The following is a 23612-nucleotide window of genomic DNA, read 5'->3' on the forward strand; positions in this document are numbered from 1 at the left end:
TACACATCTCACCTTGACTCAAGGGGTTAAAATTGTAGTTTCTACTGTGTTTGCCTATTTCCCCATATTCCCCCAGTTTTGGGCATAGCAATCAATTCCATACAGTTTACATGAAATGTAAAAAAAACTGATTCCTATGCCAAAGATGGGAAAATATTAGAAAACTGAATTTGACAGTCCACACTACTGATTTGAAGCCTTTAGACCAGGATAGATGCTGGACTAAAGCTCGTTTGTGTTTTTTGGGGAAAATGGCTGGAAGTCCAAAACATGCGCTTTTTGGATTTTTGGCTCAAAATATGAAAAAATACTATTTTTACAAAAAATCACAAAAAATACAAAAACCCACTGATGATGTCACAATGTCTGTGACATCATCAGTAATGTCATCAGTGACATATTGACCAAAAATCATCTCATGACATCACTGATGATGTCATAGGCTAGTGATGTCATAGGTATTGTGACATCATTCCTGCCAATCTTTGACACTAGGCATCTTGCAGTGGTGACTTTTGTAAAACACCCCAACCTGCCCATAATATCAGACCCAAACCCAGTTTGTCTTTATGGAAAGGGGGGGGGGGGGGGGGGGGGGAAATCACTTTTTTTTTAATGTACTTTTTTTTTTTTTACTGTACTTACTGTACACTGGCATTTGAGGGGTTAAAATTCGAATAGGTATGAAATGTTGGTATGAGGTATTAGGGAAGAAGTTACCAATGAATTATAAACAGTCAAAAATTTATAAATTTAAATTAATATTTATAAATTAGTACAGTATTCCCGTGAAGGTCCCTGATGGACTAAGAGTAAATTGAGGATTCTGTGGCAGTAGGGTACAAGGGTTTTAAGAGCAAATTAAAAATATCACAAAATGTCTATAATCTGCTGTATCATTTCACCTTCATTGTTTAACTTATTTAGGCTAACATAATTCAACATCCAGTAATCTGAAAATAATGTGCGCCTCGAAACTTCAGAAATATAGATAATATACAGTATCTTGCAATAACAGGTATTCTCTTTGATTTACATGGCACTGCAAATTATATTTAATTGTATAATTCTTTGTAGGAAGTGTTGAAGAAGTAAAAAGAAAAGAGGCTAAAAGAAAATCTAAATTTGTCATTTTTAATTTTCCTCAGTTTTTTTGTATTCATGATAACAGCCCCCCCCCCCCCCCCTTCAAAAAAAACGAAGAAAAAGAAGCTGACGTCACGCTAAGCAGGAAATGGGATACTGGGAGAGGCGGAAGAGCAGCAGCAGCAGCAGCAGCGTACCACTGTTTCTCCATCAGATCTTGTACTGTCAAGGGTTTGGCATCCAGCAGGGGGAATCTCTTATCTATTTTCTCACTTGACCTCCCACTGGTTGGACATACCTTTATCGTGGACGGTAAGCATTTAGCGGTTCCTTTTGGCGTATAATATACCTGTGCCTCACGAGCTCGCACTGAGTCAGTAAATCATTATTCCAGGCATGTTAGCTTTAGCTAGTTGAGCTAAAACTGGAACAGGAAATGCCACAGACAGCCGCCAGTAGTATTCCCGATTTTTTGGGAACACCTTTCGCTCATAATACCGTTTGTCTTTCCTATCTAATGTAATACAACAAATCGAGGTATTCAACAGAAACATAGCATAACGCTAACATCACATTCCCAGTGCCTTTCTGTAACGTTGTACAATTTAAAACACGATACGCAGTTCAGTCACAGTTTTCCATTGAAAACCACTGCATTTGGCACCAATCTTCAATGTCATATATCTCGAACAACTAGATTTCCCAGCCGGGAGATGACAGTCATAGTCTGTTCTCATCCCCCTGGTCCTGCCAGGCAGAATCGATCCTTCGGTGGTTGAATGTGATCAGCAGATGGGTGTGGTTGTCCTGTGTTGTTAACACCTCCACAGTCAGCAGCAGTAGCAGCACTGTGAAAGTTGGAAGCTGGGGAGTTGCCAGGTTCCTTCCTCCACTTCAGACACCTCTTCCTCCTTCCTCCTTCCTTGCGTCCTTTCCTTTTGAATGGAGCCACGTCTCCTGCGGTCTCTAATTGGACACAGATGCTGATGATGCTGATCGGCCAGATTGTGCAGAGTCATGAATTAGGATTAGAGTACAGAAAGATGTTACTGTTCCAGAAAACGCATCCAGAGTTCCGCCAGTGGACCAAAGAGAGGCTATTCATCATAGCTCTCTTCCGCATCTCAGTTTCAAAGGAGGGCAGTGAGTCAGTGTGCCTGTGTGTGTGTGTGTGTGTGTGTGTGTGTGTGTGTGTGTTTGTTGTAATAAAGCAATACTTACTTGATTCCCAGTACAGCTTGAATGGGACAATATGCTTACGTTATGGCGTTCATCTACAACCACAATACCATGTCCTCATTGATAACACAGTATGACTGTGTTCTGTGTAGAATTGTGTTTTGTTTCTGAGTCACAGATCTTTCTGGCTTGCTAGGCAAGGCGAGTTTATTTGTATAGCAGCATGTTTCAGCAACAAGGCAAATCTAAGTGCTTCACATAATGAGACATTAAAAGCATTGCGACAAAGTGGAAAAAGTCCATTAAAAGATCAAGCAAAATGCATTTCAAAGTGCTTTACAGAGTAATAGCCTAATAAAAAAAAGAAGTTAAAAGTGCAATAGTACAGACAAGAAATACAAAAGATAAAAGACGTAAAAAGTAAGTTCTAATTGCTAGAATGTAAACAATGATTAAATAATGTAATTAAAAAGTGCATTAATATAATTTTGATGGAGAGCGTGTGAAGCTGTCATGAGCAAACCATCTCGGTTGTGATTACGGAAGTCATCTTTCTGCCCCATGATACACACATTGTAAAATGTTTGTATTGTCAGAAATATATTTTGGATATATCGTCCCATCCCGAGTGAACAGCAGCCTGAAGCTGTCGGCTTTGTTTGATGATGATGATGATGATGATGATGATTATATATTTTTTTAATTATGTTTTGTGTTTCAGTGTGTGTGGCACAGGCTCGCTAAAGATGTGGAAGGCAGCAGCAGGACAGCCGGTCAAGGTGACTGTGGACGACGGAGGGGACGACTGGGAGACCGACCCCGACTTTGAGGTGGCTGTGAAACTATTAGGAAGACACCGTCACTCCTCCCTCCATAAACCCCGTCACTCCTCCCTCCATCTCTCCATCTAATCCTCACATGTCTCTATTCGTTCTTCTTCATCCGTCCACCATCTCTGATCATTCTGTCCTGTTTTTTTTGGTTTCGTTTTCTAGAATGACGTGTCGGAGAAAGAGCAGCGCTGGGGGGCGAAGACGGTGGCCGGCTCAGGCCATCAGGAGCACATAAAGTGAGGAACTATGGGATGAGTGTTTTTTTAGACATCGATTTTCACTACAATAAGCATTTTTTTTCTTTTTTTTCATAATCGGATCTGTAATATGAAAAGCCCCCAAAGGTGTCATCTTAACGCTGTCCCTCCCTCCTCTGGCTCAGTATCCACCAGCTGCGTGAGAACGTGTCGACTGAGCACACCTCCCAGAAGCAGAAGGAGATGGACGACGCGCCCAAGGCCTCGCATGGCTACGGGGGCAAGTTTGGAGTGGAGCAGGGCCGCATGGACAAGGTGAGAGAGACTCCTGGAGCCTTTTACAGCTGTTGTGCTCAGTTCAACTGGATCAGGCCGTTTGTATATATATATTATTTTGTAACTTTCAAAGAGCTGTTTCTGTCTTCATGTGCTGGTGGGAAAGTCTGGCCTAACGGACTTCCAAGTTGGCTGCGAAACAGCGTTGTTCATGCGCCGTTTTGTCCGAAAATCAGACCTGGGACCTCCTGTAGTTTAACAAGCTAATCTGACACATTTCATTCAAACAAATGAAGGTTTCTGTTGACTGAAATTGAGTTTTTTTTATCTTGTTGAGAAGGTTAAAGGTCACCGCCGTCGTGTCATAACTTGGAAACTCGGGCAGTAAAATTATGATTAGTTTCATCCTCTGAGTTTATGTGAAATTTCCATGTAGGAAATGTGTTCATCTGATAGAACACAAATGCACAATATGTCAGATTAATTTATTACACCGTGCCTGCTGGAGTGGTGATACAGTGAGTTGCCATGAATAATAGAAAATGTAGGAATTATTAAATGAATTTAGGAGAGGAGTGAAGAGTGCACTAGTCATATGTGTCAACTCCATGTTGACGCATGGTCAGCAAGATGTGTCTGCTGAAGAAAGCGGTTATGGCCACCCAGCCTCAGCTGCACCACAGCAGCATTTTCTCATCATAATAATTATGATTCATGTCCAGCAGGGAGTTGTTTCATCGTAGCTCTCGGTTAAGGTTATCGACAGTATCGATGAGTATCGATACTGATGCATTTAAATGGATACAATACTCATTTGCAGCAGTATCGATACCAGAAGTGCTTTCTCTGAATGAAAAATCTAAAATACTACAGATTTTTCCCTCCCTGTCATTGGTGGGTATCTGTTGCTTCAATGAGCTGAAAGTGTTCTGATAGGCTGATGACTAGAGCAGGGCTAATCTGCTGTAAGTGCAAAAAGTTTTATCGTATTGAAGTTAGACATTTTAGTATCGTGACAACCCTACTCTGTCTCATTATCACCATCGGTTCAGTTTAAGGATATGTGATACATGTAGCTGTGTGGTCAGACGTTTTATCTCTGGTTTCAGTGATGTTCATTGTTCAGGCTATACTCTGCTGTTGTTACAGGATCTGTGGTGTGTGTACGATCAGTCCCTACAACAACGATTGATCTAATGTTACAAATCATTCTGCTCTTTATTACATTTAAAATATCCTGCCTCAGTCTGTGCTCTGGGCTGTTCTAATCTATCCATTACTCTGGAGCTACAGAAGCATAGCTGCTGGTCTGTGATCGAATACCACCAGAACTTTCTCTCCTGTATATATCATGTATCTATCTAATCTATCTATCTATCTATCTATCTATCTATCTATCTATCTATCTATCTATCTATCTATCTATCTATCTATCTATCTATCTAAATAAAATTAATACATGTTTTGCTGTAGCTGAAGCTAAATTTGATGTCTGCTAGATACATCCCTGCTGGTTTGCAATGCAAAGGAGAGTACCTGTATTTCAAAGACAGACAGCCCTGTTTGAAGATGAGCTCTGTTTGAAAATGTGAAAATTGCACATTTTCACAAATGTACTAAATGATCCCAGAAAGTCTTTTCAACCTGTGCTGCACTTTCTGAAATGTGCTTATCAGTATGTGTGAACAGGGCCATTCAGTAGTAGGTATTTCACACTTGATAATCTTTCCTGCCTCTCTCTCTCTCTCTCTCTCTCTCTCTCTCTCTCTCTCTCTCTCTCTCTCTCTCTCTCTCTCTCTCTCTCTCTCTCTCTCTTGCTCTGCCTCACTCTCCCTCTCCCCCTCTCTCTCTCTCTCTCCCTTGCTCTGCCTCTCTCTCCCGTTCTCTCTCCCTCTCCCTCTCTCTCTCTCTCTCCCTTGCTCTGCCTCTCTCTCGCTCTCTCTCTCGCTCTCCCTTGCTTTCTCTCTCTCCCTCTCCCTCCCTCTCCCTCTCTCTCTCTCCCTTGCTCTGCCTCTCTCTCCCTCTCTCCCTTGCTTTCCCTCTCTCCCTCTCCCTCTCTCTCTCTCTCTCCCTTGCTCTGCCTCTCTCTCCCTCTCTCCCTTGCTTTCCCTCTCTCCCTCTCCCTTGCTTTCTCTCTCTCTCTCCCTCTCTCCCTCTCTCTCTCTCTCTCTCCCTCTCCCTCTCTCCCTCTCCCTCTCTCTCTCTCTCTCTCCCTCTCTCTCTCCCTCTCTCTCTCCCTCTCTCTCTCTCCCTCTCTCTCTCTCTCTCTCTCTCTCTCTCTCGTGCGGTCAGCGCAGCATGAATGTGATGACCCAGCACTGTTTACACCACACTGTGTGTGCAGGGGGGCAGCTGTGATGAGTCAGATGTCAGCACTCCAAACCGCTGGCTGGGTTTCTAGTAGAAGTGCTACCTCCATGTCTTTTTCTGTCCCTCTCCCTTATCTCAACCCCCTTGTCTCTGTGTGTGTCCCTTGTCTCTGTCTGTGTGTGTCCCTTGTCTCTGTGTGTGTGTGTGTGTGTCCCTTGTCTCTGTGTGTGTCCACAGTCTGCGGTGGGCCACGACTACCAGAGCAAGCTGTCCAAGCACTGCTCCCAGACAGACACGTCCAAGGGCTTCGGGGGGAAGTTTGGCGTGCAGGCTGACCGCGTCGACCAGGTATTCCCTCCCCGACCCCCCCGTTTCTGACTGGACCGCTCTGTTCAGACACATTTAAACAATTCAATTAGATAGATACTTTATTGATCCCCTTGGGGATTTTTTTTTTTTTTTTTTTATACCATAGAGATTAATCATAGAATTAATCTCTATGATTTCAAATGGCGTGATTTTTTTTTAATGATTTGGCTGTGTACAACAATCTAAAATGTCAGTTATCTAGACACAACACTGGGATGAGACTTTCTCCCAAAACTGAATCTGAACAAAAACCATGCGAGAACTTTCTTTCTTATTTCTTAAAAATAGTGTTTGAACTCAAGTGTCATTAGCCCCCCCCCCCTCCAAATGTTATGCATTGTATGCTTGCAGAGCAGCCCCACTTAAACTGTAATGCATCTTGTAAATCAACAGTCCTAAAGAAGAATCAATCACAAAACGTTCTGGATTTTTTTTTTTTTTATAAATCTGATGCTGTTTAAAACAGCGCAATAACTCCTGCTCTTAAATGCACAACTGTTTTGCAGCACAGTTACGGTGCACACTCATCTGAAAGTAGAACTGGTTCTGCACTGGAAAAATGTGCAGATGTTGTATTTCAAAATGACATTGAAAATCTGATTGTCGGGTGGGACAGGAAATTGGAATTACTATTATATATGATATTTTTGTTCTGTTGAGAGATTTATTTATTTTTAAACTAAGACAGTTCTAAGTAACACACACACACACACACACACACACACACACACACACACACACACACACACACAGAGGGATGGGTCGGTGTAATAATCATTGTTTTTGCCTGTGCCTTTCTCTCATGCCAGTCTGCTGTAGGCTTTGAGTACGCTGGGAAGACAGAGAAACACGCTTCGCAGAAAGGTGATGTCGCAACGTGCTTTCTTTCCACTCCTCTGTTTCAACTACATAGCCTGGTTGTCTTTTCCACCTACAGTTCCAGGCAGTAATGTGCACCCAACTCAGGAAAAGGAAATTAAAATATATATATTTTTTAATTCACTGACTGAAGGCCTCCTTTGGTACATTCCAAAATTCACCATCACGTTTCACTATTTTGCCACTTGGATTTTGAGAGTGGAAAATCTACAGTAGAGAAACTTGCTAGACAGACTTAGGCCCCATTTACACTGCAACGCTCCCTGCATAAAACGTCAAACTTTTTTAGCGTTAGTGCTTTCCTTTTACACGGGAACGGCGTTCTTGGGGCCTGAAAACACAAACAAGTGAAAACAGGTCCCAGAGGGGAATTCTTTGATCTCTGTTCTGCCTGGTGGCTACTGTAGAGCCAGAAAAGGCTAGCTGTTTTTTTTGCCGTTTGCTTTTTGGTGTATTATAATGTATATGGATGGGAAGAAGGGTGCTCCCAGTGCTGTGGGAGTCCACTCCAGTCCCTTAGCTCTCAGTGCTCAGTAGCTGCTTGCCTGCTTTCCATGACGACATATATTGTCACCATCCTTGTGTTGCACAGGAGAGCAGAAGACTTGCCCAATTCCAATTCTGTTCTTATAGGAACACTCCGGTGATTTTGCATGATGTCGTTCATGCACAAATGACATCACTGGTCCACAACTGAACTCAAATCAACTCTCAATAACTGTCAAACTAAATGAATGACTGCAAAACTGTTTACAGTTTTCTGATAAACAACTGATGTTGTAATGATACAAAGCTGGTTGAAAATTGCTGCAGTGTTACTTTAAATAACTATTTAACAGTGGTACAGATGCCTTTCTTTTCTGCACCACCAGCAGCACATTGTAGGTTTTAATGTGTAGTTTTTCCAAATTGATGCACTGATTAATCCAGAAAAGGAACTGAATTTAAAAACTACAGTGAGTGAACTGATTCTGATTTTGACAGCAGTGAGTCACTATAATTATTTAGCTCTTTGCCCAAGTGTTTGTCCCTCCCCTTGGGTTTGCGTTGACGGGCGATTTGGAATTGGGCTGCTTCTCGATCATTGCTGCTCTGCTGCGGCTTGTCCTTGAACTTTGACCCTTGCCCCCTGCTTTGCTGTGTAGACTACTCCACTGGGTTTGGGGGGCGATACGGCGTGCAGGCAGATCGCGTGGACCAGAGCGCACTCGGCTTCGATTACCAAGGCAAAACCGAGAAACACGAATCCCAGAAAGGTTTGTCCAGTGTCCCTGCTATGAGGCATTCCCACCAACAGGAGAGACACGGAGAAAGCCTGGCAGATGGACACACACACACACAAGCACACACACGCACACGCACACACACCAACTTTGTCCCGACTCGGTGAGCGCACCTCTTTGCAAGTCCGGACGTGTCACATTATTTGGCAGTCCTCCCTCTTCCTTCATTCTTCAGCCTGTGCTGTTCGCCTGCTTTATAGTGGCTTTATTTTAATTTTAGCTCGATCAGCTGTCTGTGACGTGTTTTTTTTCTGTGTGTGCCAGTAATGAAATCTCATTCTAATTATAGCATTTTCTGAGAATGTAGTACAGTGCCTCTGCTTCAGAGGACCTGAATTATTTCGGGGGCATTCCATTCCGAAATGTGGTTTCCTACAATGTGTCCTTGCTCCCTTTCCTTCTCCAGGTGATTGGCTTGGAGATGCCAGCGCCCTCTAGTCTGGCTAAGACACGACACAAACTGTGATAACTCATTTTCTTTTCTTCCTTTTTTTAAACATCCTTTGGTTAGACTCGAGGGGAAATTAACCTCCGATGTGTTTGTCGGTCATCTGTCTTCCAACTTACTTCATTGCTAATTAAAAACGGGAGAGATTACTTCTTAAAAGAGGCAGACGTCACAACTCGTAAATGATCTCCCAATGCGTTTTGGTATTTGATGTGGTTCTTCTTGGTCAGTTTATGTGTTAAATGTAGAGTTTACAGTTTGCCGTACGGAAATTGGTTACCAATCACTGTGCTGCCTGAGATAGAAGGCACTGGGTCACAACACGCAAAAAAGCGCTGCGTCTTTAAAAACTTGTTTTTATAATAACATGTACAATAATCGTTTTTATACCGTGAAAAGTGAAATATGATATGTGGAGTGGATGAGGTTGCGCAGGAAGAAGACTGCTGCTGAAGGCTGTGTAGAGACTCTGGCTCCGCCTCTTCCTGTCTTAACTCCCTCCCCCTCTGCTCTGACCACCGGCAGATTATGCCAAGGGCTTCGGCGGCAAGTATGGCGTGGAGACGGACAAGGTGGACAAGAGCGCCGTGGGCTTCGAGTACCAGGGCAAAACGGAGATGCACGAGTCGCAGAAAGGTTGGTATCAATATTGAATCATGTAATCAATAAAACTGCTCGCACACTGCAGGGCTCCATTGTACAGTTATTTATTGATCCAAAATCCATAATATGCAATATTGGCAGACTATTCTTCATTAACCATATTAATTAGAGAGTTTAGTATGGATCAGCTTAAAAAATATATTGTTTTGATATATATGCCTACATTTTCTTGACGTTATATATACATATTTCCACATCTTAACAAATAACATTGCATATATTGTGATTAATTTATTATCAAAATGTTATGGTAATTACATTGGTTTACCCATGCAAAAAAAAAAATCCACTATCAAATTGTCATCACATTTTGAGATTGTTAAAGATTGTATTTTTTTATGTATTTATTTCAAGCCATGACAGTAGTTTTTTTTATTGTCAGGCCAGCGATAATGTTTCTGACGTGTTATCAGTGCAGTCGGTTGATGTGGCCACACCCTCCTGTCTGCCTGCCTGTCTGTCTGTCTGCCTGTCTGTCTGTCTGTCTGTCTGTCTGCCTGTCTGTCTGCCTGCCTATCTGTCTGCCTGTCTGTCTCTGTCTATCTGTCTGTCTGTCTGTCTGCCTGTCTGCCTGTCTGTCTGCCTGTCTGTCTGTCTGCCTGTCTGTCTGTCTGTCTGTCTGTCTGCCTGCCTAGCTGTCTGCCTATCTGTCTGTCTGTCTGTCTGCTGGGGCTTGTCTCGCCTCTCAGTTTCAACATAGCTGAGCAGCTCTGCCTGTAGCTTCTTGTCTCAGCCACGCCTGGCTTTACTTCCTGGTTGGCCAGATTGCAGCATATGGATATGGGCTGAAGTGGGAGGGAGGGAAAGGTGACCTCAAGAATTCCCCACAATGCACCTGTGTGTGTGTGTGTGTGTGTGTGTGTGTGTGTGTGTGTGTGTGTGTGTGTGTGTGTGTGTGTGTGTGTGTGTGTGTGTGCGTGCTGCTTAGGTTTGCTCTTGTGGTGCGGGCTGTGATAACTGTATCACATGCTGTGATAACAGCGCCAGCCATTTTGACACAGCTATATCAGCCTTATTACTGATTACATCTGAATGTATTATTTATTATGAATTGCTGATCATAAACACTCTCATCAGTATTTGCAGGCATGACAAGTCAAACTAGATGAATGTAGGTTGTGATGTTATGTCAGCCTGAAATTGCTCCATTGACAGTAAATGGCAGAATAACACCATGAAATAATGCAATATTTGTATAAAATATTGCATCCCAATGAGCGTTAAATATAATGACATCAGTTCCAGACTACAAATCTCATATTATGTCGTACCTAGGAGGACAAGGACGTAGGAATTACATAATTAAAACCTGACAGTGATAATAATCCACAGACTTTGTTGTGAGCAGTTTCATGTAGGAACTACTTTCTTTTGCAGTCTCATGTAGGAACTAGCTAGCAGCTAGCGGGTGTAGTTCGGTCAAAAGAAAATAGTTCCTACATGAAACTGCTCATAACGAGGTCTGTGGATTATCTTGAGTAACCGGGTCATGATTTCTGGAAAGAGACATTGCTGTTGAGTTTTTCAAATGTATTTCTTTGGCACTTTGAGCACCACAAGCCGAGTGCCATCCAGTTCCATTGTATTGGAGAGAGAGAAGGCAGAAACTCTGTGGCCGATATCTCCAAAACACAGGCAACTAACACAAAACGATATAGATGGATAAATAGCACTACAGGTGAGAGGGAATATATGTATTTTGGATTTTAGGGTGAGCTGTTCCTTTAAATTGAGTGTGCATGATGAGATTAACTGGGATGTATTTAATATTTGTGTCGGTTTATTGATACACAGGGCATTATTGTTTATTCAATTCTGTTTGGAATAGTTTATGGTAATGTATGTGTGTGTGTCATGTGCTTTGTGCAGACTACGTGAAGGGCTTCGGGGGCAAGTTTGGCGTGCAGACAGACCGGCAGGATAAGTCTGCGGTGGGGTGGGACCACCAGGAGAAACTGCAGCTCCACGAGTCCCAGAAAGGTACACGTTTTGGATCCTTTGGAGATGAGCTTTGTTCTGGCGTCTGGCAGAAGGAAATAGACACATGACACATAAATTCATTGTCATATGGGACATCCACATTGAATGGAAGAGGAAAAACTGATGGAAGAAAGAAAGTAATAGTTTTCAGGTACATCAAGGCATCGTTTTATGTCCAAGATGAAGGAAGCAATTTTATTTCGATTCTGAAAATGTGATTTGGCTTATAAAATACGGAAAGTGACTGGTGAATTTTTGAGTCCTCTTGAGCTGATAAATTAGGGAGTTGGTTCCCTCTTTTTTTTCTCCACAACAAATTAAATTCAGAAAATTTGAAAAACATGGTTCCTTCACATTTGCTTAGTTGAGAAATCTTATCGCAGCTGCCAACAATAGACGCTTTTCACGGGGGCCCATTTTGTGTCGAAAAGGCAGGATAAACACACAGGTGCAAGCCAAACACTAGTGACACTAGTGACACTAGTGACTTCCACTCATGGAAGTTTGAAACCCTCATTAGTGTTTTGCTTGCAAGTTGCCAGGTGTTACCCTGCCTTTTTGACACAAAATGGCCCCTGTGAGAAGGGTCTATTCCGTTTTTCATTTTTGTTTAACAGTTGCAAAGTTCAGGAGTGGATTGCCAAGTGCAGTTTTCTTGTTTGAATAGTTGCTCATCAAAGCATCCTGTCTGACCTTTGCTTGCACATGTAGCACTTTGAACTGGGCACATAACCACCAAACCTCAGCCTTCACAAGTTGTTTAGTGATGTGTGTACTCACTGTGAAGCTGTCCTTCCGCTTCACTCCTCCTCTCGGCTCTGATGTGGTCTGATTGCGGCTTTGGTTGCGGTTCTTTTGAAGCTCGACAACTTCCTCAGTCTGCGGAAAACATGTCTGCCGACTGTCGCAGGTCTCAGATAGAGGAAGTGAGAGCGCAGCTTAGATTTACATGTCAGGGATTTCTAGCTGATGCTCTTCTGATCGAGTAGCCTTACTATAAATGCAACTGCAGCAGACTCAGCCTGGATACCTGGTTTGCCAGCTGACCCAAATATTGAGGAGTGCAAGAGTCAAAACAACCTCACTCAGACACTAAATGTAACAAAATACTGTATAACGTTGTCCCTAGTGGGCTTGTTAAAGAAACAAGCCAGGGAGGCCGGCAGGAAGACTATTTTGATTATGATTATGATTATGATTTATTTGTATTTGTATTTTTTTGAAAGAGCAGGTGCCAGGAAGTAGACCAGAATGAGGAAGGGAGGATCCCCCTAAGGGGGGAAAAAGTTAAATAATCAAATTGATGTTCATTGCAATGATATACATGGTATTGTTAAATGTGATATTATATTTTTGAACATTTTAAATAATCTTTCAAATGTTTGTTTTGAAGTAAAATATGCTTGTTATCACCAACTGAGAGTTGAGTATGATGATATCAAAATATGAGGCTGCTGGAGCTGGACCGTGGCCTGGATGACCGCTCGAGCGATTCATTGTGTTTCTAAAAATAAGGCCGAAGCAATCTCACGTTGTGGAGAAGATCTTCCAGGTTGTCGTGTACCTCCTCTTTTGAGACCATAATAACACGTTCCTTTCCTCACACAGCTCCCTCTTACAGATTATCGTACACAGAGGATTCCCGGGTGTTATCGCTGTCCCGACATGTCTGTTTATCTGTCCATATATATGTGTGTGTAATGTCAATAGGCGTTTGTCTGTCCATCTATGTGTGTATTTGTGTGTTATGTTTCAGACTATAAGCGTGGGTTTGGAGGGCAGTATGGGGTGCAGGTGGAGAAGCAGGACCAGTGTGCGCTGGGCTATGAGCACAAGGAGAGCCTGGCCAAGCACGAGTCTCAGAAAGGCACAGACCCCCCCTCCCCCCAACCCCCCTCATGTGGAGAACCCCCCCCCCCCCCCCCACCCTGACCCAACCCGTTCTGGAAAGACCCCCCCCCCCCCACCCCTTTCCCCTCCTCTCAAAACTCCCCTTTCCAGAACCAGTGTTGGGGGTAGTAACTCATTACAAAAGTAACATATCACATGTAATATATTACTTTTAGCACTAACTCAGTAATATAACTTATGACTTTGGATTTCAGTAATATTATACCAGTTACTTTGTCAAGTAACTCAAGTTACAAAATGAGTTATATTTTCTTTTATCAAAGCACCTATTTAAATAAAAATACAATAATTTCCTAATCAAACAGCGTGTTTTTATGCAAATAGCCACTATAGATGACAATAAAAAAAGAAAAAAATACAATTTAGAATTTTGGATCGTGTACACTGACTTCAAGGTGGTTGAAATTATTTCTCAGGATGCTTCTGTGGTGGCAATGTCATTCTGCTACTGCTGTTGTTTTGGTGAAAGCAATGCAAAAGTAGTGTAATAAGTAACAAGTTACTCTACACACAGTAATATTGTAATGTAACGTATTACTTTCAAATGAAAGTAACTAGTAATATGTAATATATTACATTTTGAAAGTAACTTGCCCAACACTTTCCAGAACAGATACTACCTCCTCTTACCCTGATACTCCTTCCTTCACACCCTCCTCCTCCTCTTCAGTAAACAGCTGTTCCACCCCGTTCTGTGCCCCCCCCCCCCCCCCCGCCACCCGCCATTCTGCTTGTGTTGCACACCCTCCCACCGCTGCAGCACCGCCTGCTGGTTCGAGACATCAACAGCATCGCCCTAACCATGTCCCAGTCCAACAGACATCATTTTGGGCCAGGCCATGTAAAGTAGCCTAGTATACAGTAGTAAAAAAGGGCTGCAAGTAATTATTATTTTCATTACTGGTTAATCTATCCATTATTTTGTAGATGAATCATTCAATTGTTTAGTCTATATAAAATGTCAAATCACAACAAGTTACCAGAGCCCAAACTGATTATTAAAATCCCTTACTCATTCTGACCAGCAGCCAAACAATCCCTGCATATTAATTTTATAATGATTATGAAGTGGAGAAAAGCAGCAAATCTCAGCATTTGTGAAGCTGTAAGCAGCAAACATTTGCCGTATTTAATTTACATTTGATGAATGACAAATGACTAAATCCATTGTCAAAATTATAATTGCTTCATTTTCCGTCGATCTACTAATCTATTAATTGACTAATCATTTCAGTGCTAGTATAGTAATAGCCTATGACAGTGTACAAAGCAACTCTTCCTGTGGCGAGCAGGCAGTTGGAACTGTCAAGTGTTAGTTATGAAATACGATCAGGTTTTCATGGCGCACGATATTTGAAGATCATAAAGTCTTCAAATGTAATCTATAAATTACCCCCGTTATTTTTAAAGACTTTGGCGTGCTAGAGAGCCAGTCTTCTCAAAGGACCTGATGATTTCTTATGGCCCTATGATGCGTGCTACATTCATATACCAACACAGCATATCGCCTAGCCACCCCCCCACCCCTCACCCCTCCTGCTATTGCCAGCAATGCTGTGATGCTATTTATTTTTGCTTATGCAGTCATTTTATGCATGATGGCAGCACTGTCACACAGCCACACAGTGCATTGCTGCAAACACGCTGAGTCATGGCTGACCTGCAAGTTGCAGAGTCTGGGCCAACATGGCTGCCGCTTGCCTCAGTGTTCGGCCAGCCATTGCTCCGAAGCGTCTGGCTTATGTAAGATCCTCCTGCTGTCAGTCCGTCTGTCGTCTCTGTCAGTATTTATTCAGTCTGGCTGTTTGTTTCTTCCTCTTGTACAGGTTTGCATGAGATGTGTCTCCGCCCGTGTTTTTTGATTCCAGCAGTTTCCCCCGTTTATCAGTTCCGTCAACTCTGTCCAGCCACAGTCGACTTTGTCTGAACTTCTGCAGACCGAGAAAGGGCTTCGTGCCAAGTCCCTGGTCCCTGTCTCTCTAGTACTTTATCTCTGAAAATAATTTGTGATGAAAATTAAATCCATCTAGGCAGCCACCTTGAATTGCTCATACCAAAGAACTGGACTGTTACACCATAAGGGTTATATTGCTTTAGGGGCTTTAGTTTTAGTTTAGTTTTGGTTTTTAAATTGGTCCTTAAATCCAATCTTAGGAGACATTCAGACCAAAAGCGTTTTTTGGAGCTGCCAGCGTCTTTCTGCAATGAATTCTCTATGTGAGGACGCGCTAGACGTGCTCCTCTTTTAATGAATGCACCTGACGTTTATACGCTGGTGGCGTCTCGTCTTTTCGAAGGAGCGCTGTGGGCGTTTTAAAGCTGAAAAAAGTTGAACATTAGAGGAAAAGCGCCCTCCTCGTCTTTTTCGCTCCTCCTACCTTTTCTCCTCCCGAGGGATTTTCAACCTCCGCTGCTGCCAGAATTGGCAATAATCTGGCTTTCGTGTTGACAGTGAACAACATCAAACAGACAAACCTAGCTGGCTACCGTCGTTGTGGTCGTTGTGTTCTGATCTGTACTGCGCGCGACTGCAGGGGGGAAAAAAACGCTCCGTGCGCTGTGTTTTGTGCACAATGGAAGCGCACTCGACATGATTTCCATAGCGTTCTGACTGAAAAAAAAACGCTTTTGGTGTGAATGTCCCCTTAGAGAAACTATGGGTATCTATATGGTTTATTAAGAGGTTGAATTGGTTTATGTTATTTTATTTTTGTTATGTTAAAGTAGTTTACTTAGGTTTCTGTTTGATCTTTATTTAATCTGCCATGATCTGGATGGGCCCGCTCAGCGGCCTGTCGAGGAACAGCCAGCAATTCCAGGTGGCTGCATGTGTCTCTAGTGTCAAAGGATTGTCTCCTCTTATTTGTGCCAGGTTCAGACCGGCACACTGACGGGTTCTTTTGAGGTCAAAGTTCAGATGAATGCTGACTGTGGTTGATCCATTAATGTTGGAGAACACAAGGTGACCTTTACGTCTCTCCCTTTTCTTACCAGATTATTCTAAAGGATTTGGAGGGAAATTTGGTGTCCAGAAGGACCGGATGGATAAGGTAAATTGTGTGTGTGTGTGGGGGGGGGGGCTCATTTTATGTAGGGCTGCCCCCTATTTTTTATTTTATTTTTTAATAAGACTATCTGGCAATATGAAGGGGATTTGATCGGCAGATTTTCTCCCAACTTGGGTACATCATATGTTGCTAACTTGGGTAGCAGAACCCAACCCTGTAGTGTGTGTGTACGTGCACGCACATGTATCTTATTGTATAATATTATTATTATTATTATTATTTATAATATATAATACATTATATTTATATTTATATTATTATTATTGTTATTATGATTATATTATATTATTATTATTTTGTACATGTATCTTATTGTCTTGTCTCTGGTGCTTGTCAGAGTGCAGGGACATTTGAGGAAGTGGAGAAGCCGTCCTCAGCCTACCAGAAAACCAAGCCGGTGGAAGCTGGTAAGCAGCCCTCAACGGTGGCTATGTTTACATGCACACAATATTCCACTATTATTCGGAAAATGACAATATCTCGTGTCTATCTGTCTCCCTCTCTTGTCTGTCTCTCTCTCCCTGTCTTGTCTGTCTCTCTCTCCCTCTCTTGTCTGTCTCTGTCTCTCTCCCTCTCTTGTCTCTCTGTCTCTCTCTCTCGGTGTTTGTCTCTCTGCAGCTGGCAGCAGCACAGGCAGCATCAAGGCGCGCTTCGAGAACATGGGCAAGCAGAAGGAGGAGGAGGACCGCAAGCGGGCGGAGGAGGAGCGCGCGCGCCGACAGGCCAAGGAGAGGCAGGAGCAGGAGGAGGCGCGCCGGAAGATGGAGGAGACGCCCAAGGCCCCCTCTCCCTCCCCCGCCCCCTCTCCCTCCCCCGTCCCGGCTCCCAGCCCCAGCCCCGCCCCCAGCCCCAGCCCCGCCCCCAGCCCCACTCCCCCCGTCCAGCCGGCCGCCCCCGCTCCCGTGTACCAGGTGAGCCACGGCCATCATTTACACCTGGATGTTGTGGGTTTAAAGCTGAACTGAAACTAGAAGCGAATCAAAAATGCCGAGTAGCGGCCATTGACCTGTCCCAAAAAAAAGGGGGGGAGTTTAATAATTTCGGTTCTGCTTATCGGTTCATAAACAAATTTCACTCGCGCTAGTTTCCGGTTTACATCTCCGTGGTGGCGGCCGCGGCAGATTCAGATCAACTTTATTGACACACAGGGAAATTCATGGCATGCGCCTTTGGTTTGTAGTTCGCCAGTGAAAGCAACGAGTCCGCCCAGCTGCCACAAGTTGAATGTATGCAGGTATTTGTCCCAAATATTACAATATTCATACAATATTCATTTGCAATATTACAATATTGCCAATTACAGGCAAAGGGAGGATTTAGAATCAGAATCAGAAACACTTTATTGCCAAATGCACGGACACACAGGAATTCATTCTGGTGTAGCAGCACAACTCAACAGGTTAAAAAACACAGACAGGACACACGCAAGACAAGACACTCAGGACATGATAGTACAGTCAAATTGACAAAAAAGATCATTTCTGAATAAAAGATATGCAGCTAAAAACACCCCTAAAGGTAGAGTAAAATCACCAGTACCTAAAACAAAAAGCAGGGACTAAAATAAATAAGATAAAGTGCTTTAAAAAGAAAAGAAAAAAAAAGCAGGGACTAAAATAAATCAGATAAAGTGCTTTAAAAAGAAAAGAAAAAAAAAGCAGGGACTAAAATAAATCAGATAAAGTGCTTTAAAGACGGCGACCGAACGGCTGGAGTGCGGGGGTTCATGACCTTAATTGTGATTTGATTTATTGAGGAGAGAAACGGCCCTTGGGAAGAAACTGTTCAAGTGTATTATTCAAGGCATTAAAACACAGGCTCACAGACAGATTTTGTTATTTTAATGTCAAGAAAGTTCTATGTTACAGCATCAACACTTTTTCATAGGGAGTTGGCAGTGGTATCTGTTAGTCACAGAAGCCTTCTGTGTAGGTAGCCTAATGTTTTACCTCTTGCAGACAATGCACACCGTTTACTATTATGACAGTTGCCAATAGAGTAAGACAATAGTGCAGTTAAGATGTTGATCTGATTCTATAAGGTGACACCTTGCTTAAAAATCCAGTTGACAGCATGTGCTTATTACGTTATTATTTGTGAGCTAGTTGCTCGTTGCGTCACAAAGCCGCACGTGCAACTTGATCACATTGGCTCTGTTCAGGCTCGTGGGAATTGGAGACCTCGGTGTCACGTTACTGCGATTATGCCAACTCCAAAATCAGAGCATGATCATGTTTGGGAACATTTTTTGGAGGCGAACAGGGGTGAGATGGATTCTATTAAAACTAGAGATGGGAATAGATTAATTTTTTTAATCTAGATTAATCTAGATTAATCCTGGTCATTAATCTAGATTAATCTAGATTAAAATGGGTCATTTGAAGTCTGTCGAAGCCATTCAAAATATGTGTGTGCAACATAAATAATGACTAGAAGTAAGTCCTTGTGAACAGGTTTCTGTTTATTCGGGTGTTCACGCCCCCCCACAGCAGCCAGGATGGGGGAGGCAGACATAAATGTCCGCGCTTACATACCTGTTCCATTCTAAAGTGATAATCATCATGGCCTGCTCAATATAAGTGGACCCTGCTACCAGACAACTTTGAGAATAATAATATATATAATAATAATAATACAGTGGAGCTGCTCAGTGGCCAGCAGATCAGACTGTGGTTGTACTGGACAGCTTCCAGGTATGAATGTGTGTGAATGTGAACAGGGCGCTCCTGAAAAAGAGAGCATTGCTCTCAGTGAGACTCCCCCTGTATAAATAAAGGTAAAAAAAATAGATTAAAATAGATTAACGGCGATCATTTTTTTATCGCGCGTTAAGAGTCTCGCGTTAACGCAGCCGTTAATGGCGTTAACTATCCCATCTCTAATTAAAACATTTATAATTTTGTTCAGGTACTGAACGTGGCCCCAAGATCATGTTCCCAGAGCATCAAATGAAGATGAGCTGGCCATCGACAGAAGAGCATATATATATATATATATATATATGAAATTTTGCCTTTAGACCTATCAGCTGAAATAAGACAAAACGTAATTTTTCTTCCCTCGAGAGAGACTGTGTAAGATAAGAGCATGATAATAATCAAAATGACAGTATCGTGTTTACGTTGGTCCTGCCTACTCACATTATTATCTTAATCACAATCGCACTATTGGTGTGCGTGTAAACATGGCCAGAGTCTGACTAAAACAGCCGAGCCTATTGAGAATGACTATGTTATTAGAGTTATTATGCATGTTCTTGGTTCAAGCTGCAGCCTGCTGTGAGTATAAAATCATCGTTACTTTACAGATCAGATGAAGTTTATTGTCCCCATGCACACATTTGTCTTGCACATACAATGCTCCCACTCAGGGCAAACAAACACATGACATAAAGCCCAGTGGCTCCTCCTCTCCAGCTCTGGAGTCAGTTATCACATAGTCTCGCTAGCCAGCCTCTCTTCCCTTCTGTCAGAGAGTCTGGCGCCGTGGAAACAGGCAACGGGGATCAGCCCTCCCCTGCTCGAAAGCTGCTCTCCCATTCGAGCGGCTGTTTCGGTGGCAGCAGGATATCCGCTCCCCCGCTTGCAAGCTCTGTCACGCTCTGTTCATTGGCTCTGACCATTATGTCAATCAGAGCGGCTTCCGCTCCCATGTGTGTCGCTGTAATGCTCCCGCCGAACGCTAACTAGCTAGCGTAGAAAGCTAACGGCAGAGACCTACAGGCTAACTCATTGCTACACGCTGAAAATGGCAAGTTTTGAAGAAAATTTGGATTGTGCAATAAAGAAGGCTTGCTCTGCACTGGTTGTAAAGATATCAAGAGAATATGTTTATAGAACATTTGCTGTCTAACAGTGACTTTATGCCTGTGAGCTCTCCTCCTCCTGTGTAAATGTTCCGCCGACACAAGTTCCACCCCGAAACTATTTTCCAAGGGCACTAACGCTAAGCAGCGCCCAAGACGAGGATGATTGGTTAACCCAAACAGACCATTTTTATCGCAATCCCACAATGGAAACCTGCGGCGCCAGACTCTCTGACGGAAGGGAAGAGAGGCTGGCTAGCGAGACTAGTTATCACATGACAAGGCTCTCAGACAGTCTTAGACAGTTCATATCTTACAAAGACAAACTGATTAAATTCACAAAGTGAAAAGTAATCAAACCACGTTTTGCCTCTAGCTGTAATTGAGACGAAACAATGTGTTGCGTTGTTTTTTGTTTTGTTTTGTTTTTTGTTCCATGAAGTCCACTCCTTCTAGCACGTTTCCTGGTGACATCTCAAAGGTCTTTGCAGGAGCAGATCCCACAGTTCCCTCCTCCCAGATGTTTTGCAAGTCCAACATGAACTCAGCAGACTTTTAGCCCTGACAGATTCTGTCTCCCCCTGGTGGCCATGTTAGGAGCCTGAAGTGCAGGAGGAGCCGACCTACGACACGGCCGAGGAGAACGGAGAGCAGCTGTACGAGGTGGAGCCGGCCAGCCAGGCGGCCCAGGAGGAGGACCTCTACCAGGACCCCGAGCCCACCCCAGCAGCAGCAGCAGCAGCAGCAGCAGGTGAAGCTCTCAGCCCAGTTCAAACCCACCCTCACATACTAGATCTTATCAATCTGGGATGTTCAATGGATTCCAGGGGTTATGTTGTGGTGAAGTGTGTTATTTTGATTTGCTACATTTCTGCATTTCCCAAAATCACATTCAACAACCGTCCGTATTCTGTGTGTTGAGAGTTTTTCCAGGACAGAAAAAAATTAGAGTGGTTGTTGAAAAACAAACACCAAAGATGGCATTATATTTGACACGCTATTGACAACAGATTTGCAAAGATGTAAGTTGCTTTGCATTATTGTCTGTTTGAAGCTACTGTGCAGAAACGGGTCTCTCTCCTCTTCTACGATGGATTTCTCCCCGTGTATGATTGCTAAACGTCTCTTGGTGCAAAATGGCGGCTCTCGAAACAAGCCCTGTTCACCGTTGATGGGTCAGATCGCTGACAAAGGCACAAGAGTAAGAAAAATAAACCATCAAAGCACAAAATAGACCCAGAAATGTGAGTCACATCAACAATAGCTGTTTGGTGTTGCTACAAGAGCAAAGATGCGTCATGTTATGAGAGCTAAGTGAGAGTGGGAACATGTTTCAGATTGACTCTGTACTTGGAGTAAACGGCCTTTGCTCTGTCTTGCAGATGGCCAGCAGTATGAGTACAGCGAGGACGTCGGGGTGACAGCGGTCGCCCTGTACGACTACCAAGCAGGTGAGACTGGAAGCTGCCTATGGAAACAGTTTATTTAATTGTAACAGTAGTGGTTACCAGAGCTATATCATCCCGAGTTACTTAGTCATTATGAATTATGATTGAAGATTCCCCCACAAGTGTTTACATGAGCACCAAATCAAAGGATTGCATGGTTTACATGCTCCTCCACAGTATCAGAATAAACGTTTCTGACATGCAAAAAAAACAAAGAATAAATCGTAACATGGGTTTGCATTCAATTGCATCAAATTGGACAGTAGATATTCCAACCAAAATGATCTGGTCAGAATGAGCGTTTACATGACGAGATGTTATCCATTGGATTATAAAAGGCTTATACCACCCCTTTCAAACAGATTGAAATCTCATTTGGAAGGGGCCTCAATCGAAATGGTGTTTGGGCTACTATTCTGATTATTAGTGGAACGAAAGGCTCCATGTAAACACAGCTAGTGTCGAAGGCTGCGTGGCGACACCGCGTTTGTCGGCGTCTTTTTGGAGTGGAAAAGGCGCTGCCTGGAGCGCTTTTTTTGAGGAGAAGCGAATGATAACACCTGTTGCTAGCTTACCAGCCGCACTAACCACCTGGTTAACGTAACGATAGCACTTCTAGCAGTACTACCAATACAGTGCTGTAGAGCAAGCTAGGCTCAACAGATGGCAGATATTTACAATACATGTCCGGTATAATCCATACTGCCTTTATGATCTCTGTTACAGTATCATAAATTCATTAGCCTACCACATCATATTTCTCCATCGCCCGGCTGGAAAAAACACTTCACGTCACCCAGCGCTTTTCATAAAAGTTTTAACATTTCTCAGCTTTTGTGCACCTTGCGAACACTTCCCATTGCTTTTCACGAGGGAAGGGGAGTGGAGCTGAGGAAAAGAAGCTAAGACTTAGCTTCTTTAGCTTCTTAGCTGCTAAGTGGACACGCCGCCTAACATGTCCTCAGGTCCCACGGGCGTCTTCCCAGAAATCCAGTTGATCCTCTCCGTCACCAATGTGCCTCTTCCCGTTTCAGCCGGCGACGACGAGATCTCCTTCGACCCCGACGACATCATCACCAACATCGAGATGATCGACGAGGGCTGGTGGCGGGGCGTGTGCAGGGGCGCCTACGGCCTCTTCCCGGCCAATTACGTGGAGGTTCGGCAGTGATCCCGCCCACCGAGACGACTCGTCTGGCCTGTGACATTTAACACCCCCTCCCCTTCCCCCGCACACCTCCCCCCCCCCTCTCTCTCTCTCTCTCTCTCTCTCTCTCTCTCTCTGTTCATCTCGGTGCTTTGACACTGTGCGAGACATCCTCAGGTCTCTTAGCTGGCTTTCTTTCGCTCCGTTTTCCACGTTCACCCCTCCTCCTTTACCCGTTCATTGTTTGTCTCGATCAGTGCATATAGCGATAGATGGGGAGGAAGAGTTGTCTGGTAGAACGGTGGTATTATACCAGGAGGCAAACACGACTCACCTTATCAGGGCTGGGTACCGGTACCGGTACCAGTACCAGTACCCTTAAAGTGATACCGACACCAATAGAGTAGTTCATTCGATACCGTCTTGGTGGCATCTCGGCGCGCCGAACTGCCAACTCCGTCACATAACACCGTGCTCGACTTCACCACCACAGACTGTATGGGCTGTAGCTGCTGCGGTAGTCGGCCAATCACATGTTGCATTAAATCGTGTTGCATTAAAATCGAAGAAGGCTTGCCATAATTGGCTGCATACAAAACCATATATATACATATATACATACATATCTACAAAAGCGCTGCCTGGAGCGCTTTTTTTGAGGAGAAGCGGATGATAACACCTGTTGCTAGCTGTACATACATATATATAGTATATATATATATATATATAG

At 43.4% G+C, this 23612-nt stretch overlaps 1 protein-coding gene across 4 annotated transcripts; it reads left to right on the forward strand.

Annotated features, from left to right (window-relative positions):
• Positions 1–1259: 1259 nt before the first annotated feature.
• On the forward strand, positions 1260–23612 carry cttn (cortactin). 4 transcript variants are annotated; one of them, XM_083652897.1, is made up of 16 exons: positions 1260–1398; positions 2987–3095; positions 3261–3334; positions 3481–3610; positions 6119–6229; positions 7060–7114; positions 8275–8385; positions 9386–9496; positions 11393–11503; positions 13260–13370; positions 16409–16464; positions 16820–16889; positions 17101–17393; positions 20885–21038; positions 21670–21738; positions 22770–23612. In XM_083652897.1, the coding sequence occupies exons 2-16, from the start codon at positions 3012–3014 to the stop codon at positions 22904–22906; spliced, it is 1677 nt and encodes a 558-aa protein (XP_083509023.1). In that variant the 5' UTR covers positions 1260–1398; positions 2987–3011; the 3' UTR covers positions 22907–23612. The 4 variants fall into 4 exon arrangements, with proteins under 4 accessions (XP_083509023.1, XP_083509024.1, XP_083509025.1 ...); XM_083652898.1 differs by lacking the exon at positions 13260–13370; XM_083652899.1 differs by lacking the exon at positions 8275–8385.

This window comes from Poromitra crassiceps (assembly GCF_964638095.1).
Source record: "Poromitra crassiceps genome assembly, chromosome: 16".
In the NCBI taxonomy this organism is placed as follows: Eukaryota; Metazoa; Chordata; class Actinopteri; order Beryciformes; family Melamphaidae; genus Poromitra; species Poromitra crassiceps.